Here is a 16,274-nt window from a genome sequence, read left to right on the forward strand (position 1 = left end):
CCCTGTGAGGCTTGTGATGCGTGCATCCCCCGGATTTGCGTTAGGTACGGGGGCGGTGACGGGGTCCCATCCGGAGCATAAACGTGGGGGAGCCGGGGGGGGGGTTTTCAGTGTGGGGTTCTGGAGCTGGGGTTGCCGGCGGCAGCAGCAGTAAGGGGGTGATCCCGGCAAGCGGGTTTTCGGGCAACGTTGACGAGACCGCGAGGCGCGTTTCTTGAAATTCTATTATCAGTTTCTCGCAACATCACTTTGCGCAGTCAGTTGGCAGAGTTTGTGGTTTTCGTTTTTATTTCTCTCTTTGCTGTTTTTATACAGACAAATGGGCTGTTTAGTACGAGAATAACAGCTCTCACGATGGCGATAGGATCCCCTCTCTTTCGAAAAGGGGCCTGCTTGCCCTTGCTCCTTCTTTTCTTCATCCTGTTCACCACCACGACGGTCTACGCAAGCGTGGGTGATCGACTCCCCGAATTTCAACAATGCGTCCAAGTCCGTTCCCCTTCCCTCTTCCCCTCCCCCCATGCTCCCAACTAACTTTTTTTTTCCCTCTCTCCTCTAGGTCTGCAAAACCGAAAACTGCCTCCCCCAACACCACCCCCCTCCCGCTCCACCTCCGCCTCCTGTTTTGGACCTGCCCCTCCGAATGCGACTACACCTGCCAGCACATCATCACCTCCACCCGCCTCTCCCGCAATGAGCCAGTGGTGCAATTCCACGGTAAATGGCCCTTCTACCGCCTCCTCGGCATGCAAGAGCCCTTCTCCGTGCTCTTCTCTCTCGGCAACTTCTGGGCTCACCACGACGGTCTGCACAACCACATCCTGAAGAAAATCCCAGCCACCTACTCGATGAGGCCGTACTACGTCTGGCTAGCGAGGATAGGGATGGCGAGCTGGTTTTTCAGCGCGGTGTTTCATACTAGGGATTTCAGGGTCACGGAAGAATTGGATTATTTCGCTGCTGGGGCGAGTGTGCTTTATGGGATGTATTATACTGTTGTGAGGGTGTTTCGGTTGGATAGGGTGAGCAAAAGGGGGGTGAGGAAATCATGGACGGGGACGTGTGTGGGACTGTATTTGGCGCATGTTGGGTATTTGAAGGGGGTGGGGTGGGACTATGGGTATAATATGGGGGCTAATGTTGCGGTTGGGGTGGTGCAGAATGTGCTCTGGACGTGGTTTAGCGTGAGGAGGTATAATAGGGAGGGGAAGGGGTGGATGGTGTGGCCCGGGTTGGTGGTGATGTGGGTGGTGGCGGCGATGAGTTTGGAGTTGTTGGATTTTGCGCCGGTGTGGGGGTGTTTGGATGCGCATAGTCTTTGGCATTTGGGGACAATTGGGCCGGCAGTGGTGTTTTATCGGTTTTTGGTGAGGGATAGTGAGGAGGTGTTGAGGAGGGAGGGGAGGCTGAAGGCTTAGCTGGGTTTGCGAGAGAGGTTGTTGTTGCTGTGATTGTCTTCGACGCCGTCACCGGAGATCACCTTGATTTCATCCATACCGCTTGACCATCGGACCTTTTCTCTTGCTGATCTAGCTGAGGGAGAAGCATATATGTATCTAGGTGGGCTGGACATAGTAATCACATGAAACCAGGTCTTAGTACATCTTGCATGTTCCTACCATGAACCACAACGAAGATTTGCTCAACCCATATATTATTTCACCTCATGGCTCCCCCGAGACACTAAGCACCTGTGTAGTCCACTCCCGCCTCAACAGCCCAAAAACAACCATATCATGTATCTTGTCACCCTTCCTCACCGCCTCCCGTTTCACACCCTCTTGAACGAACCCAACCCTGCTCAACACCTTCTTACTACCTTCATTGAAGTCAAACACCATGGCCTCTAACCTCCTAACAGTCGGAAACTGCTCCCAAATCCAAGCGATAAACTCCTTCAAAACCGCCGTCATGATCCCCACGCCCCAGAACTCTTCTCCTAGCCAGTACCCGATCTCAAAAGTGTCGGATTCGACATCCCAGAGAGGCTTGAGGCCGATATCGCCGACGAGTACGCCATTGACGATGATGGCGTAGTCCAAGAGAAGAGGTTTACCGGATTTGGTCGGTTTAGTTTCCGGATCTGAATAAGATCTGGTAGCGATGAGAAGCCAGTGATTGGCATCTTTGGATGTGTAGGGGTACGGGAATGTATTCCGCATGCAAGAGGCGATGCGGGGGTTGTTGGCTATGCGGGCGACAGGGCGGGCATCGAAAATATGAAAGGGGCGAATCTCGATGGTTGTGTGGGTTTTGGGGGTGAGGGTCAGGATTGGTGGTGGAGGGGTCGATGGGAGCCTCAGAACCGGAGTCTCTTGGGAGGTGGACATGATGTTGTTGTTTTTGGATGTGAAGAGGAAAGAGACAGTTGATGAGAGGAGTGGCAGCTGGGGCTTATGGTATGGTCAAGAAGGTGAGTCACGCCGGTGTAGAGAACTTTTGCTTGTCTGGCGGAAACAATTCACATGTCCTCAGCCTTGCTGCGTTGAGCAAAGGGGGAAGCTGCAGTTGTCAGTCAAACTTGCATTCCCAACTGCTTGGAATAGCTGCCAGGGGGAGGAAGGAGCTTGATCTCAGCTGCATGTGTAGCTGCAGATGCAGGGACGACATATCTACCGGCAGTCTAAGTTCTAAAGCAGATTAGCAATCACCCTATTAAGACTGTAAAGCTTGCATAGAGACCACAGACTCGAATGCTCGACAACCTCGCTTCATGTACCCAACAGATCGAAGCGTTATCTTATCAGTGATCTCGGGCAAGCCAAGATGCTCGTTCATGTTCCTGGCGCCGTTCGGTGCCCCGCTGCGGAGGGTCCGGCTACCTAGCCTGAACCCCCAATTGAACCTGGGGACCAATCACAGCCGACGCCCGCGTTGGAGCTGTCCAGGACCTGAAGCTGATATGTGGATATCGATTGTAAGGTGGCCTTAACTTTTTGTTAGCTGTCTCCGGCGCGGTGCTGGACGAGGCTGATGCACTTTGGTTTCATCTCAACTACAAAGTTGCCAGCAAACGATTCACTGCTTCGTGGTGGAACTCTGCTGATGATCCCGCTCTTCAATTGATGCCGCTCCGTTGATTCTGAGCCAAAGCAGCAGGTCCCCATTTTCTGACAAGACACATTCCAATCCTAAAAAAGCACACGCCCCGCGAGTGTGGAACCTTCGACCTTACACGTGAGACTGGTCCAACAAACGACGACGAACAAATAGGCAAGATGGCTGCGAAATCGAGATTCACAAAGCTCGATGCTTTTACAAAGACGGTGGAGGATGCGCGAATCAGGACGACGTCGGGTGGTATCGTTACCATCGTCTCGTTGATTGTGGTGTTCTTCCTGGCTTGGGGAGAATGGCAGGACTACAGGAGGATAGAGATCCATCCCGAGCTGATTGTTGACAAGGGGAGAGGTGCGCTCTTTTTACGGAACTGCAGGACTTGAAGATAGATGGCCACTAACCAGAAGGCTGAACAGGCGAGCGCATGGAGATTCACCTCAACGTCAGCTTCCCACGAGTGCCCTGCGAGCTGCTGACCCTCGATGTCATGGATGTATCTGGCGAGCAACAACACGGCGTCCAACACGGTGTCGTCAAGACTAGACTGCGTCCTCTCAGTGAGGGTGGCGGTGTTATCGAAGCCAAGGCTCTGGCTCTCCATGCTCGCGACGAAGAAGCTGCCCACCTCGATCCCAACTACTGCGGTCCCTGCTATGGCGCTGCTCCCCCTGTCCACGCGCAAAAGCCCAACTGCTGCCAAACATGCGACGAGGTCAAGGAGGCGTATGCCGCTCAGGCTTGGGCTTTCGGTAGGGGCGAGGGTATCGAGCAGTGCGAGCGCGAGCACTACGCTGAGAAACTCGACGAGCAGCGCAATGAGGGCTGTCGCATCGAGGGTAACGTTCGTGTGAACAAGGTCATTGGCAACTTCCATATTGCCCCTGGCAAGAGTTTCAGCAACGGAAATATGCACGTCCACGACCTCAAGAACTATTGGGACACGCCTGTTAAGCACACCTTCACCCACGAGATCCATCATCTGCGCTTCGGCCCGCAGCTTCCTGATGGTCTGGCGAAGAAGCTTGGCAAGAATAAGGCTCTACCATGGACCAACCACCACGTCAACCCCCTTGACAACACTCACCAGGAGACCGATGATGTCAACTACAACTTCATGTACTTCATCAAGATTGTGCCCACCTCTTATCTTCCTCTCGGCTGGGAGAAGACATGGCAGGGGTTCAAGGACCAGCACCACAAAGAGCTGGGTTCGTTTGGTCAATCGGCCGATGGCAGCCTTGAGACTCACCAGTATTCGGTTACCAGCCATAGGCGCAGCTTATCTGGTGGTGATGATGGTTCTGAGGGCCACAAGGAGCGCCTCCACGCCAAGGGTGGTATTCCCGGCGTCTTCTTCTCCTATGTAAGTACATTTTGAGTAGATCTGGACGTAAACAAATGCTGACTCGCAAACCAGGACATCTCCCCCATGAAGGTTATCAACAGAGAGGAAAGGCCAAAGTCGTTCCTCGGTTTCCTGGCTGGTCTCTGTGCCATCGTCGGTGGTACCCTGACCGTGGCCGCTGCTGTCGACCGTGCTCTGTTTGAGGGTGGTATAAAGCTCAAGAAGCTGAGGTCCAAGGATCTATAAAACATTCTTGGGTTTTTTTTTTCCACATTGGATGTAAATATATAGGTTATACGCTTTTCGGTCTTTCTTTTTGCTTTTCTGTCTCTGTTTCCAAGGATTTGCTTGCTTGTTGGGTGGCTGCTAGATGCATGATGAGGAGTTTAGGAGAAAAAGAATGTTCACTTGGTTTGTTCACAGGTGTTGTCGGCCACGCTCTAGTGTGATGACTGGCGTGGATCTGGTCTTGTGCAGATCGGCTTTGTTTGCCGCTTGAATATTTTATGCTCGACCGGTCTGGGGGGTGGGAGAACGGTTGACTCGCGTGGAGCTTGTCTGTTCTTTGGGTGGACGGTTCTGTGCTAGTTGTTGGTCGTTGAGGTTAGCTACAAAACGGGCTCGCTTCAAGGAAACCTGCGCTTTGAGATGGTATGGTTCTTCCTCACAGTGGCGATGTCATCAATACTGGAAGTCTTTCATCTTGGTTTTCGAAACAGGTTGTCGCCCTTGGGCATGTGAAGCGGCGCCGAGACATGTTAGGGCTCATAGCCTCGCAGCTGTTGATAATTGACCTCACTTGTTACTATAGACTGTCCGCTGATTTCCGCTGACTGAGCGAGGGGTACGGGGTTTGTCTCTAGGCTCCGCTCGACGATTTCGAATCACGACTGATTATTGTAGGTTTCTTCGAAACTCTTTTCCTAACAGGCTGCAAAAGATCGCTCGACAACTCAGCGACGACGACGACGGCATATTCAGTCTTTGATGGGACTTCGGCCCTGATGAAGGGCCTCTGAAGCTCTCAGCTATTCCCGAGAGAGCATTCCCGAGTGGGCGTTCATTCCTCGAGAGGGCATTCCCAGTTAGTTGCTTTCGAAGAATATTCGAGAGGAAGGCATTCCCAGCTCTTCGAAGGATCTACAATCTCTCCCAAAAGTATGTACAACGCTGGCAACGGAATCTTCCTGACAGAGTACTGACAAACAACGAACAAAACGATAGAGTCAATACCCTCTCCCTCTACAACCTCAACATCTTGCCGTCATGGCACCCACCGTCATAGCAGACGAGAGCGTCTCCAACGTCCTCCGCTACCTGAAAGTCCTTCACCGCCACATCTGCCACACCCCAATCACCTACGACCCCCCCTCCCCCTCCACCTCCCTACTCCCACTCCCTCCCGACCCTCCTCTGACAGTCCCCGACCCGAAAATCATCCTCAAGACGTACGACCAGCTAGACGAATGGTATGAGACACTTATCCACGTAGCCTGCCTCCTCAACCTTGCCCCCTTGTTCCTCGACCCACCCGACTTCTTCACGGGGCACACCGACAAGATGACTTGGGATGACGAGAGGATGAACAACCAGACCGAGTTTGCGGGTTGTTACGATGATGATGGCGGGCAGACATATTCGCTTACTATCCTCAAGAAACCGGAGTACCCCGTGATATGGGAGCGTTTTCCCGGCGTGTTTCTGCATCGGTTGACGGTGCTGGAGGAAGAGAGTCTGATTGAGAGGGTTGAGAGGGATGATGAGCGGGGTATATGGGGGTTTTTGGGGCAGGGGAATGGGAGTAGGTATACTATTGTTTGGAAGGAGGCGCCGAGTAGGGAGAGGGAGAGGAGGTTGGGGTGGGATAGGCTGGAGCAGGGGAGGAGAAGAGGGAGTGGAGGGGGCGGGGGGGAGGTGGGAAAGGGAGATGAGGGGGTATGAGAGGCAGGTTTGGGCGTTGGGGTTGATGAGGGGCTTGGTTGGGGGCGATTGATAGGGGTTTGTTAAGGAAGGTGATGGATCCGGATGAGGGTGTGGTTTTGAAGTTAGAAAGAGGGGGGGGAGGAGGAGGGATGATGATGTGGGGACTGGGGGAGGCCGGGGGATTGAGGAAGTTGGTCATGGGGTGTATGAGGGTGCTGGAGGTGGAGGAGGATGAGAGGTGGAGAGTTGAGGAGGAGAGGGAGGAGGAGGAGGAGGAGGAGGAGAATGAGGAGAATGAGGAGGAAAGGAGAAGGGAAATTAGGGAGAAGAAGAGGAAGGCGGTGGACTGAATGGTGCAAAGAGGTTGTGTAGGACGTAGTTGTTAAGATTCTGTATAACAGACCATTGTTGACCGTACCTGGCCTCGATGACATTCCCCGCGGTTTGATGCTCCGAGGTGATTTATTTATTTAGCCATAACAGTCATCAACTTACATCTTCTTAAAAAGGAAAAGCCGTCCTAACTATCCTTTCAGGCCTGTTAATTATCAGTTAAGGTCTTTCAAATATCCCTTACGACCTACTGACTATCTTTGAAGGCCTGCTGACCATCTCTTAAGGCTTATTAACTGTCTTTCAAGGCCGTCGTTGAAGGGGCAATGTCGCTTTCGATCAAAGGAGCAATCCGGATGTGTTCGTCACGGAAGTAACGGTTGAGGAGAAGGGAGCGTGTTTCTGGCTTTGGAGGATCGGGCTTGGGACCGTGACTGGTCCATTTGTTGAGCCTTTGGAAGCCCTGTTAAGGACATCACAGGTCTCTGAAACTCCCACCTTCCACCAGCCAAGGTAGGTTAAACTTTTTAAGCTATCAATCCATTTCCTCGGTGCAATTTCCTCGTGTTCTTCTGGTTCTTTCCATTCCCCTGGGTATGGAAGTTGAAAACGGAGGGAATCTCAGCTGTGGCTTCCCATGACTACAAACTGAGACCAGTCCATCAACCGTTTCAGCGTACGACGACGTCGTTTCCAACTCAACGATCAACCTATTCTTCATCAATTCCCAAACGCCATGTTGCACCTAGTTTGAGTTGCCTCTTACTTCCTCTTCAACTTGCTTTCCCTAGACAGCCAGTGAATCTAACTTTCACATAGTATCCTCGCGCTCTTCGGTGAGAAAGTCACCATGCAATTCATGAGCCAGGCTACCGGCTGGGCCGATAGCATCATCTTGGCATGGCCCCATTGGGCATTATTACCATCATCGTGGCAGCTATTCGTGTTGGTGGCCCCTTCTGGCTCGGATCAGTAATCGGAAGAGCTCGGGAGAACCGCGCAGTGCCAGAGGCCGAGTTGATGTCGTCAACCTCTTATGAGGTATGTGAGCTCTGGAATGGCCAAGAGATTGTCCGGGTTATGGGTCAGGGGCCCATTCGAGAGTTTATTATTCTCATACCTGAGGATAAAACCAAGGATGAAAAAGAAACGGAAGAGGGGCGGGAAGGCCATATGCTCGAAGTGAGGGCAATGGAACTGAAAGACCCCCACAAAACGAACAAGGAGTACTTGGGGTCATGTAGTACGTGTATCTGTCGCCACAATGGGTACTATTTTTTCAAAGTATTGTGCTCGCTTGGGCTGGGGTAGCTACCTACTATTTTCAACATCTGAAGGACGACAAGGAAGAAGAACCCGTCGCATGGGTTCGTCGAAATTTCAACAAGAATCCCGAAGCAGTTCCTCTTACGGCCAGATTCGAATTGGACTGGCTTGCAATGACTCTCGAAAAGCACAGGACTGCCCTTTGGTTCTTGTCAAGGTCCGATGAAGACTGTGGCTAGTTGGATGAGTCTTCGAGACCATGGGCAAAGGGTGATGATTCTTGGGACTGGAGAGTCGCGGCCGTCCAGAACCCCAACAACGTGAAAATGGATCCTGATGAGCACAAATCCAAGTCGAGGCCTCAAAGACTTATGCCCATTCGGAGAGAGCTTGGTAAACTTGCTGGTTGGGCTGGGGTTGTGTCAGCGGAAGCAATTTCACTCGCGCGAGCCATCAAATTTACAATGGACACCCTTTTCAGTCATGGGCCCATAGATTCAGGAGACATGTGGCGGTCACTTACTGTCAGCGGTGAACCTGTTTACTTTCGTCTCTCATGGAAAGCCGGACACTGGACGGCATACTTGGATGAGCTGGACTCGGTTCTCCCTCTGTGGATGTATTCTGCCCACGAGAAAGAGCAACGCAAACATGCGAAAGAAGGCGACAATACAAAAGGGGATGACAAAAGCAAGAAAGGCACCTCGAAAAAGCCGAGCCTGCAGATCTTAGCCATCCGCTGACCAAGAACACACAACGATATGTCAGCCTCACCTCACCAACTTACAACTTTTCATCGCCTTCCTTTTCTTCCCCAGGAACTGCGTCAGATGGTATGGAAGATGGCCATCCGGCCAAAGGCCCCGGTCGCGCATCGATTTCCTATCTACGACGTGGGGGCGTCCCCGAGACGCTTCACAGAACCTGCGACTTGATATACCACGACCCACGTGCCACCACCCGCGAGACTAATAGAGAGCAACTATACAAGATTTGCGCTCCCCAAGACATCACTGGAACAGATTCTCAGGCAAAAACCTACTCGTGGGATGGAAACAATAGCTCGGCATACATCTAGGACGCCGGTTTATGGGAGGCATGTGCCGAGTCGAAGCGTGTTGCGCTGTAGGAGTGGAGAACTCGAGTTGAAACCGATATGTTGGAGGATATACGGCTACAAGAAAATGACGGCTATGACCTAGAGAGTGCCTCTGAGCTGGTAAAGGAAGTGTACGACAGTCATTATGTTTACACATCAGCGTCACCAATCATCCACTACCGACGAAATCTCCCCAGCTCGGCCGTAACGGAGACGGCCCCCCTTTTAGTCATTGCGCTAAGGGATCTGTTTTGGCTCGATGTCCAGTCGACGGCTCTTCTTTTCGACGATTTTTGGCTTGGGGACTCAGAGGGGATCGAGTTCATGGATCGTCTAGTATGCCCTTCTAGCTTTTTCCCACAAGTGTACGGAGGATATGGGCTGTGGCCGAGCAACATCACGATCGAGGTTGATCCGGCCTGGAATGATATTTGCGTGCAGGGCGACCAGTATCCAACCCTTGACGCCATGGTTGGTAAACCAGCGGATGGGTCGCCCCGAGATTTTCTGTTCCGGGCCATCGTCTATTGCCACAAGTTGGTCGTCGACAAGTATATCGCCAACGGCAAACGATGAAACGGACGAACACCCGTTTATCTGGCTCATTGACCGTGGGCGTGGTGGTGCCCAGTATCGCCGCCGAGGTGGCCGAAACTCACCTTTATGGCCGGATTGCACATACGAAACTAGCGGCTGGGCGAAGGGCGCTGTCTTTTATGACTGCCACCATACCTACATGGAGGCAGACAGCTACGGTCCACTCATCGGGGAATTTTCACTGCTACGTACCGATAGAGGGCTTCCATACACTGAAGAGTGGTATCAGACGTCGGATTGGTTTATGCAATGGTTGAACTGGCCAATTTTGTTCACGAGGATCTCAGAAAGAGACAGCTGGGTTAACGGTGGACCCGAGGATGTGATATTCGAGGTGTCGCGGTGCATTGCTGTGCTTGTGGTGACGCCTTGAGAAGTGTTTTCTCCAAGATTGTGTGTGGGTACTGGGTCAACAAACCAAGATAGCAGAATTGTTGTATTTTTGAATATATGCATAACTTTGTTGCTCGTTCCTTGTCCCGCTACGCACACCAGTAGGTGCGAGCATGGTCTTATTGGAACATGATACACCTGAGTGAGCAGCTTCTGGGTCTGGCTATTGTCGGCCTCCAAAACATACGCTCGCCATGGAACTTGAATCTGCACGCCTTTCTCTTGATTGCCAACTTTCCCCCAGAACTCTACAGTCCCCGCAACACTCACCGTCGCGTATCTCTGATGTCACCGGTTCCCGAGTTGACTGAGCTGGATTTTCGTGTCATTGTTCTGTTTAATTGTTACAATTGCCACGATCAAGAGGCTGAAAGAGAGACATATCAGAAAAAAAAAGGGAGGAGGCAAGGGATGAGGGGGGAAGATGGCGACCGGTCGCGTGGGACAGACAGGTGGGCTTGACTCGAGAAGCAAGGTGAACACGGATGTGGCGTGAAACTTCCACTTTGGAGAAACGGGTTGTGTCCGTGTTGCTGTTAGTGGGATCGGAGTTGGGCTATACGAAGGGGGAATATGGTGAAGGTAGTCAACCAAGCTGTAGTGGTACATGCTTGACTTGATGTTTCGAGACATATATCAAATAAGAGACGGGCGTACCTCATTGGTCAATGCCCTCATTGCTCAGATGATTCAAGACGAACGGTTCTTCTCAAAAGCCACCAAATGACTTGCCGCTTTCCCAAGTCTCGATTTGCACTTATGCATGCAGGTCGCAGGTCACGGAATCGCTGTCGGTCGCTTTTTGGGCGGCCGGCCGGTGTACCTGCTGTGAACTGCTGCGGTGCGAGGTTGATGTGTAACTGGTGATCGTGGAGAATCCCTGTTCAGATAATACTCTTCTTTCTTTTTTTTATGTACAAGATCCAAGGAACTGGAAGGGAGGTTCCTGTTTCCAGGTTAGGTGAAGTCTCCGTGAACTCAACTCGTGAGACGTCAGGGTGGGATGAATATATGATTGGTTGGTCAGGGGTCTCTCGTCCTTATTAGGTAATTTTTGGTGTGGACCACACGCAACTCGAGGTTTTCCTCTTCGCCCACCCTCTGTGCCATCTGATTATTAGTTCGACTGCAGCAGCCGGGCTCAGCAGTTTTTCTTGTGTTTGGGATGCCACCGTCTTTCGCAAGAGGCAAGAATAATCAACAATAATACTGCGTAACTAACACCACATTGGCATATGCAGCGAGAGATGCAGAGGGCCAGACTCTCAAGAATTTCAATGGAATAAATCATTGGACGCTAGCTCTGATCAAGACCCACGGAACGGGCCCCGGGCGGACCCAGACCATCTCGGCAAGCCGTGGAAGTCCTGTTCGAAAAAGCTTGTCAAAGTGATCGATGGATCTACAATTTGTTTTCCACGGCCCCTGGAGGAGGTCTTGTCATGGAAGGAATTGTTGAGCTTCTAGTGAGAGAAGAGATGATTAGGTAGAGATGGATTCAGAGTTTGAATCTGCGATCCCGACATGTTTTGTGGCACGAGAGCAGGCGCAGTCCCTGCTTGTGCCTTCGTGGTGCATTGCATGCAAAGGGTCCAGATCCTGCGGCACCGACCGTCGCGGCCCCAAACGGATCCAATGCAATTCGTCTCAAATGGCAATCCGGGGGGCCGTTCAGATGAACATGAAATTCGGTGCAATATCCGCGGAGGGGCCTCTGGGTCTCGGGGTATTCTTAGAGTCTGGAAAGTAGCACTGCGTTACTTCTTGCCTTCAACACAGATCCATAGATGACCCGTTGACGTCGTTGCAACTGATGGCCAACTGCATATTCAGGTTCGGCACTCACGTCGAGGCGGAGTCCTTGTGTGACGCCTCCATGGCGCAACCTCTACGGACAGACCGGTGAGGGGCTTTGTAGTTGGAAGCGGCATGCGTTGTGTGGTCTCTTGAGGACAAATATCAGTTCTAGAAAAGGGGAAAAGCGCAGTCTGCACCCCATGTTTTTTGCTGTCTCTTGGGCCACCTAGGGAGTGCCCTGGGCGCTATCGCACCGCAGCACCGTTACGCTGTTGCCGTCTGAGCCCAGGGACACCCGCACACCGTCTAGCTGCTTCAGTGCTAGCCCAGCCATAATTGGAACCATTTGCACACGCTTTTCCCAAAATGGCATGGGGGCCAGAAGCAAATTCATGTGGGCGCTGGCTTCGCAGGTTGGCTTTCCGTTAGGGACCCGCTTCCCCGTTCATTCCCCTGGCCATCCCCCTTCCTCGGCCTGGCCTGCGAACGCAACGTGACGCTTCTTTCTGTTCTCACAATCATCCTCCTCCAACTTGTGGTGTTGTGAGACCCCAGGACGAACGACCTGACCTATCTATTTGCCGCCTACCTACCTTACCTACTCTCGTTTCCAATTCTCACGCTCGTTCTACCCCGTCCGTTCGTTGCCGCCATTCGTGACTTGCCCGTTGCTTTTTCTCCTTTTCTACCACCTTACTACCTTACTTACCACAACCTGTGTGGCTCTTTTATCGGCTGCTCACCCGCCCGCAGTTCCTGTCTCTGAATGCGCCGCCCATCCCCGCGACGATACCGGCTTGGACCTTGAAACGACAGCCCTCACCCGCCGCACCCCTCAAAAATCTTGATGTTGTTTCGAGAGAGGCATCAGCACCTCGAGTTGCCGCTGGCTCACCCGCATTTTTACATTTGACGCTGCCTCTTTTTACGCGAGCCGACAATCTTCCCGATCGCGGTTCACCCTCCTCCAAGCCACCAAATACTCGCGCATCTTTTAGGTCGATCCCGCATGGTTCGAGTCGCACGCCACACTTCGTTTGCCGGTTGGGTGGTCTGAGTTGGCCAGAGTTGACCTCATAGTTTATGCGCCTTTAGCTCGACGTTTCGGTATCCCATCGACGCTGTTGCCCCTGACGTCTTGCCCAGGACCGATCTTCAAACCCCAGGCATCAGCGGAGGGTTGCGGTTGAGGAGGAACCCCCTCACTGGACCGCCACGCATCGACCCAGCAGATATTTCGAAGCAAACACTACAACAACGTATGAATCATCGTAGGAAATATTTTGCATCGCGAACGGCATCATGGCGAACCGACCTGACTTTATCGACGTGAGGTCGAAATCCTCCGCTTCCGTTGGACGCCCGCTACGGTCCCCTCGTCTCCATGTTGCGGGCGAAGCACCGCCGGAACTATCACCTCTCGATGCCTTCGCGCTACAAAGCCGTCTGCTGGCAAAGCAGCTGCAGGAAAGTCAAAAGTCTGGGCGACGCATGAGTCGACTGCCACCGTTGACTACTGAAAGCCCGTTGATCATGCAGGGAAGGTCGGAGTATTTTCGATCCATGTCCCACGATTCTGCTTCCGAGGAAGAATTCGCTGCGCAGCACAGCGCAGGCTCTGGATTTAGACCAGAGGTGGAAACTGATATCAACAACCGACCTGTTTCAGTGCATCCCCGAATGAGCCATATACCACCTACGCCTGAGCAGAATGTCCCGGTACCAAAACTGCCGCCGACCTTTGACTCGCAGAAGGAGGCAGATCAGGAGCAGGAACACGACCGCGAGAGCTTGTTCGGGGTCGGAGCTCGAAGGGAACATTCACCAGGCCCAATGGATACTGCTGCTCCCCCTGCCCAACTGACGAGGACGGTAACGCAGGAGAGTATACCTCTCCCAGCATCGACACCTACTCGCTCGATTACTAGCTCCCCCGAAAGAATATCCAAGACAACCTCCCATGAAGCTGGGGGGCTTGTTCCTCCTCGGCCTCTATTCACTAAGCGCTCTTCGAGTTTGATGTCCTCTCATGACAGTTCGGCCGACGATGAAGGATTCAGCACCCCGATGAGCACATCATTTCACTCTCAGGGGTCTCGCAAGTTTTCTACCAGCAGCGGTGTGTTGTCGCCTGGGTTTGCCCCATACCAGCGATCACCTTCCATCAGCTCGGATATTTCTGCTTTGCCGCGCCCGTCATTCAATTTCTCTAGACCACTCAGCAGAGCTGGGACACCAAGTCTGGATCCACCAGCACGGCAGGCATCATCTGATAGTCATGCTTCGTTCATGCTCACGACCGATGATGCAGCCCATACGCCCATCAGTATGAGCAGCGAGGCACTCACCGAGTCTACGCCCAAAGAAGATGTATTTGTGCTGCCGCGAGGTAAGGCTTTGCAAAGGAACTCGGTTGTCCTGCCGGACATGAAGGCCCCGGCGAGATTTTCATGGGAACATCCTGTTGAAAACCATGGACAACCACCACCATCCCCACCTAGCAGGCCGGCAAGCAGGCCAACAAGTTCAACCGGCCCGCCGAATCCTCCTGAAGCCAACACTCGGCCGTCACACGAGCGTAGTAAGCTCAGCACTGAGATTTTTAGATCGGGACCAGAGCCATTCCCACCTCTGGGCAGACCATCGACAGAGAGTGCCCGTGTGTCTGGAGAGTCGCAACGAGGCCGTGCTCCCTTTGCCCATCTACACGATGCTGCTGCGGGGAGATCGATAATGTCGAACAACACAAGCGATTCGGCAAGCACAATCAAGCCTGGACCTGCCACACCGGCTAACCAACCAACGATGGCCGATCTCACTGCGGAAGAACACGTTAACAAGGCCATTGCTCTTCACCAGGAAGGTTCGCTGCCAGAGTCAGCGTGGCATTTACGGCACGCAGCCAAGCAGGGTCACCCTACTGGCATGCTGCTATATGCTTTGGCTTGTCGTCACGGCTGGGGCATGCGACCGAACCCTCGGGAGGGAGTGGAGTGGCTTCGGAAAGCCATGGATTCGGCGAATCTGGAAATCAAGGAGGACGAGGAGCATGCCAAGGAGGGCAAGCATGTGGATGTGAACGAGCGGAAGACACACCGTGCTCAGTTGGCGCTCAGTATATATGAACTGGGTGTCAGTCATATGAACGGGTGGGGAATTGAGCAGGATAAGGTGTTGGCGTTGAAGTGTTTTGAAACTGCTGGAGGTATGATTCTTCCTTACTACAATGATTCGGTATTCGGTGCTGACAGATATCCGTGTAGCTTGGGGAGATGTCGATGCGCTTGCGGAGGCCGGGTTCTGCTATGCTCAAGGCATTGGCTGCAAGAAGAACCTGAAAAAGAGTGCCAAACTCTATCGGGAGGCCGAGTCGAAGGGAATGAGCATGGTGGGCAATAGCTGGTATGTTTCTGTCATGTATTCTCTGGCAAGGATATCTTTTAACATTGGCACAGGATTCACAAGCCAAAATATGCCGACGACCCTGAAAAGGACAAGAAGGACCGGGCAAAGTCGAAATCTAGAAAGAGCATCTTTAGCAGAAAGACGCATTGATCTCTTTGCTCGCCATGCCATGCCAACAAACATTACTCTTCAAACCAGTATAACCCAACGACCAACGACAACTCCCCTACCTATAAAGGACGGCATCTTTTTCTCAACACTTTAAATTTTTTCTTGGGGTCTTTTTCTTTGTTAGACAGTTTTTTTTTCAGTCATCATCTATCGTCATCATCATCACTCATACCCCTATCAGCCTTTTTTGTTACTTTTTTGCTTTTTGTGGAGTTTTTTTTTCTTTTTTTTTTTTTTTTCGGTGTTTTGTTATAGGGGAAATTTGCAACATATTGTGGGCGTTGCATTTTTTCCTTTTACAAATTCGTTGCGGTGGGCAGGTGCAAAAAGAGTAAGGTGTGATGGGTAAGGGGGGCTTTTCTAGGGATTCGTTTTCTTTTCAATTTTCTTCCTGTTGATCTCCAAAAGTCGGATATTGAGAGGATCTTCATTTGTACTTTTTTTGTGTTTGTTTGGTTTCTTCTTTTCAAGGTTATCTATTTTGGTTTGGTATTATGCTTGGGGTTTTTTCTCTCTTTTTTAGGTGGGCAGAGAAAGAGGGGGGGACTGGATTTAGCGAGGAGTGAAGAGTAGGAGGGCAAAGATGGGAGGAGGGGGGCGGTGGGAAGGTTTTAAAAATCTAATCGTAGTTTTTCTCGATGGTTGGTTTGGTTGTTGTTGTTGTTGTTGTTGTTGTTGTTGTTGTTGTTGTGTTGTGTAGATATATTTGCTGCTGTTGTTGTTGTTGTTGATCAGCAAGAAAAGTTTTTGTAGATATCTGCGAGCTATGTATGTTACCTATTTAGTTGAAGGTGGTGTTAGGTAAGATACTTATTTAGAGATGGGGTGGAAGCGAGCGAGGTGGGAGATGAGACGGACCTCGAAAAGACCCTGGGGGTTTGACAG

At 51.9% G+C, this 16,274-nt stretch overlaps 6 protein-coding genes across 6 annotated transcripts; 4 read left to right on the forward strand and 2 right to left on the reverse strand.

The window, feature by feature from the left end:
• Window positions 1–319: 319 nt before the first annotated feature.
• On the forward strand, window positions 320–1,618 carry QC764_108190 (uncharacterized protein; the record flags this gene model as incomplete). Its single annotated transcript, XM_062942079.1, has 3 exons — window positions 320–331; window positions 365–489; window positions 560–1,618. 3 exons carry the CDS (start codon window positions 320–322, stop codon window positions 1,416–1,418), a joined length of 996 nt encoding a protein of 331 aa, XP_062805000.1. The 3' UTR covers window positions 1,419–1,618.
• Window positions 1,619–1,664: 46 nt separating this feature from the next.
• QC764_108200 (uncharacterized protein) lies at window positions 1,665–2,330 on the reverse strand (the record flags this gene model as incomplete). Its single annotated transcript, XM_062942080.1, has 1 exon — window positions 1,665–2,330. The coding sequence occupies one exon, from the start codon at window positions 2,328–2,330 to the stop codon at window positions 1,665–1,667; it is 666 nt and encodes a 221-aa protein (XP_062805001.1).
• A 181-nt stretch (window positions 2,331–2,511) lies between these two features.
• Window positions 2,512–2,778, reverse strand: QC764_108205 (uncharacterized protein; the record flags this gene model as incomplete). The annotated part of the gene is made up of 2 exons (XM_062942081.1): window positions 2,512–2,623; window positions 2,690–2,778. 2 exons carry the CDS (start codon window positions 2,776–2,778, stop codon window positions 2,512–2,514), a joined length of 201 nt encoding a protein of 66 aa, XP_062805002.1.
• Window positions 2,633–4,651, forward strand: ERV46 (ER-derived vesicles protein erv46; the record flags this gene model as incomplete). Its single annotated transcript, XM_062942082.1, has 3 exons — window positions 2,633–3,411; window positions 3,477–4,423; window positions 4,478–4,651. Exons 1-3 carry the CDS (start codon window positions 3,219–3,221, stop codon window positions 4,649–4,651), a joined length of 1,314 nt encoding a protein of 437 aa, XP_062805003.1. The 5' UTR covers window positions 2,633–3,218.
• Window positions 4,652–5,080: 429 nt separating this feature from the next.
• Window positions 5,081–6,346, forward strand: QC764_108215 (uncharacterized protein; the record flags this gene model as incomplete). The annotated part of the gene is made up of 2 exons (XM_062942083.1): window positions 5,081–5,098; window positions 5,630–6,346. 2 exons carry the CDS (start codon window positions 5,081–5,083, stop codon window positions 6,344–6,346), a joined length of 735 nt encoding a protein of 244 aa, XP_062805004.1.
• A 5,693-nt stretch (window positions 6,347–12,039) lies between these two features.
• Window positions 12,040–15,572, forward strand: QC764_108230 (uncharacterized protein). The gene is made up of 3 exons (XM_062942084.1): window positions 12,040–15,018; window positions 15,077–15,215; window positions 15,269–15,572. Exons 1-3 carry the CDS (start codon window positions 13,116–13,118, stop codon window positions 15,366–15,368), a joined length of 2,142 nt encoding a protein of 713 aa, XP_062805005.1. The 5' UTR covers window positions 12,040–13,115; the 3' UTR covers window positions 15,369–15,572.
• The last annotated feature ends 702 nt before the right edge of the window (window positions 15,573–16,274 follow it).

This window comes from Podospora pseudoanserina, chromosome 1 (genome assembly GCF_035222485.1).
Source record: "Podospora pseudoanserina strain CBS 124.78 chromosome 1, whole genome shotgun sequence".
NCBI classification, from domain to species: Eukaryota; Fungi; Ascomycota; class Sordariomycetes; order Sordariales; family Podosporaceae; genus Podospora; species Podospora pseudoanserina.

Excerpts from the sequence above, each read along its gene's own strand:
- QC764_108230 (XM_062942084.1), top strand. The coding sequence starts at position 13,116 with ATGGCGAACCGACCTGACTTTATCGACGTGAGGTCGAAATCCTCCGCT. Across the intron at positions 15,019-15,076 it reads GTGTTTTGAAACTGCTGGAG|CTTGGGGAGATGTCGATGCG; the intron begins GTATGATTCTTC and ends ATATCCGTGTAG. Across the intron at positions 15,216-15,268 it reads AGCATGGTGGGCAATAGCTG|GATTCACAAGCCAAAATATG; the intron begins GTATGTTTCTGT and ends ACATTGGCACAG.